This window comes from Seriola lalandi, unplaced genomic scaffold, assembly GCF_002814215.2.
Source record: "Seriola lalandi dorsalis isolate HSWRI2012SDOR001 ecotype SW California unplaced genomic scaffold, Sedor1 jcf7180002054555, whole genome shotgun sequence".
Taxonomy (NCBI): Eukaryota; Metazoa; Chordata; class Actinopteri; order Carangiformes; family Carangidae; genus Seriola; species Seriola lalandi.
In genome coordinates, this window is record NW_019525108.1 from 22,891 (window position 1) to 25,447 (window position 2,557).

Here is a 2,557-nt window from a genome sequence, read left to right on the forward strand (position 1 = left end):
CAGTAGAATCTGAGTAGAGTCACAGTAGTCTCAGTAGAGTGTCAGTAGAATCTGAGTAGAGTCACAGTAGAGAAACAGTAGTCTCAGTAGAGTCACAGTAGAATATCAGTAGAGACACAGTAGAGTCACTGTAGAATCTGAGTAGAGTCACAGTAGAGACACAGTAGTCTCAGTAGAGTCTCAGTAGAATCTGAGTAGAGTCACAGTAGTCTCAGTAGAGTGTCAGTAGAATCTGAGTAGAGTCACAGTAGAGACACAGTAGTCTCAGTAGAGTCTCAGTAGAATCTGAGTAGAGCCACAGTAATGTGTCAGTAGATTTATCGTTTGGGGGCGAGGGTTGGGGGGGTGAGGCATTGATGGGACGGGTCCAGCAGAGAGCTGAATCTTTAGATTTCCTGATGGACCCAAACTACTCACTGTTAGGAAATTCAGTTGCACTGTTTGTTTGAGGCGTTCACCGTCACAACTGATAATCAGACATCATATACAGACACACAGACACTGGAGATGCTCCATGCTGGCTTCAAGGTCTCCTCACTGCAAGAAACAAGAACATTAATTACACAGAAAAAAAACCGTGATGTTAAATTCAAATTTAAACATTCACATTTTAAGACTATCATTTTTAGGTTTAACAACAATGAAAGATAAATTACTACAAAACATTTTCCTCGTCTTCTAACAGCCTTTATAAAGGTGTTAATTATTCTTTCCTTTTTCTTTATTGTTATTATTAACATTATGATTATTATTATTATGGTCAGTCACAGACTCAGTTTTAAATGTCTCCCTCACTTTATCACGTCCTATTTTTTCCCGCGTCTATTTTCATGTAGTTTTAGTTTAGATTTCCATTTCTCCCTCGCTCCCTGAAGGCGTCTCCATCCCATCCGGTCGCCGTGTCTTACAGTGCGCATGCTCCTGGAAGGAGCCATGTTAAAGTTGTGTTGACAGTGTCTGTTGTGTCTGTTAGTCCGGGTCGGTCCTGATCGGTCCGAGTCCCTGGCCCGGGAAGATGAGCTGCTGTCCGGATATATCCCGCAGGAACCCGCAGGAGGACTTCCAGCTGATCCAACGCGTCGGCAGCGGGACGTACGGTGACGTCTACAAGGTATAGACAGCGACGTCACTGACGTGTTAGCTTAGCATCGGTTAGCTCAGAGCGAGTTTAACACGGTGTGTGTGAAACTGATCAATAAGAGATACATCAGTAGACTAATGGCGTGCGATGACGTTAGCTCAGGTGTGGGTTCTCTGGACCCCATCCTTTATCAGATCCATCAGGTGTGCAGGAAGCTGAGGAGACAGGGTTCACCTGGCGACCACAGGTCTGACAGCCAATAGGAAGAGAGGAATCTCCTCAGCAGGTGTGTGCGTGTTATCTTGAACACCATTGGCTGATAGCACAGATGTGTAGGTGTGGTCTGCAGAGCACAACAAGTTCAGTCATTACATCATTTTTAATTGAACTTTATGTAACCAGGTGAATCTGACTGAGGTGAGCGAGGTTACACCTGGTCAGGTGACAGATCTGTCCTCACATCTAACATCAATTCACTAACGAGCTCAGCTGCTCGTTACACTGGCTGGCTGCTGATTACAGCCAGAGCTGATCAGCACCATGTTCCTTATTGGGTGCTGGGATAGTGTGGTTGAGTCTGGAGACTCTCTCTCTCTCTCTCTCTCTCTCTCTCTCTCTCTCTCTCTCTCTCTCTGTCAGTCAGGATGAGGTTGGTCCTGTCTCCATGACGAACTGGTGACTGAGGCCTCATGGGAAATCTCAGGTGACTGTCGGAGTCAAAACTCAACGTGACGGCAGAAAAAATGAAAGTTTGACCATTAAGTTGATCAATAATTCAGTAGTGTCCCCGCAGGGCTCTGCTTCCTGTAACACGACCCCCACCCCCCCACCCCTCCTCACCCTGGAGTCTCCCACCTTGACTTTGACCTCTGATTGGCTGTCAGTATCAGAGCTAATAGTAATATTATTGATTATCAGTCTGATTGATTCTCAGGGAATCAATCAGTGTTTTAAAAACAGTCCAGAGTCAGTCCTGGTCTAGAGTCAGTCCTGGTCCAGATTCAGTCCTGGTGGCGGTACGGTGGTGCAGTGGTTAGCAGTTGCCTCACAGTGAGAAGGTTGTGGGTTCAAACCCCGGGCCTGGGGGGGCTCAGCAGTTGGATGTAGTTCCTCGGTCTGCCATTTTTCTAATTTTAAACAAAGTCTTAATTTACCCAGAATTCATTGTTCCATTGCATCTAAGAGAGAGCGAGCTGCTGATCAGTGATTCAACACACAGCAACACTCCTCCCCCTCACCTTCACTGATCAATACCTGGGGGGGGCGTTTCCCACGATCCTCTGCTCCTCTGCTCCTCTGCCCTGCTCTGTGTGTGTGTGTGTGTGTGTGTGAGTGTGTGTGAGTGTGTGATTAGCATTGTTAGCATCAGACTGAAGACCCCTCCCCCCATCAGAAGTTATTGATTGTCGTCTTGAAGCTCCATCAGCTTGTATCGACCGACAGGACGGACGCTGCTGCTTCACCTTCCACAGGGTC

General features: G+C 46.8%; 1 protein-coding gene across 1 annotated transcript in view; it reads left to right on the forward strand.

Annotated features, from left to right (window-relative positions):
• Nucleotides 1-918: 918 nt before the first annotated feature.
• Nucleotides 919-2,557, forward strand: part of LOC111661977 (mitogen-activated protein kinase kinase kinase kinase 3-like) — a 7,794-nt gene continuing 6,155 nt past the window's right edge. Inside the window, exon 1 of the mRNA XM_023415698.2 lies at nucleotides 919-1,111. Within this exon, the coding sequence (XP_023271466.1) occupies nucleotides 1,016-1,111 (96 nt within the window). The 5' untranslated portion in view covers nucleotides 919-1,015. The remainder of the gene's footprint in view (nucleotides 1,112-2,557) is intronic.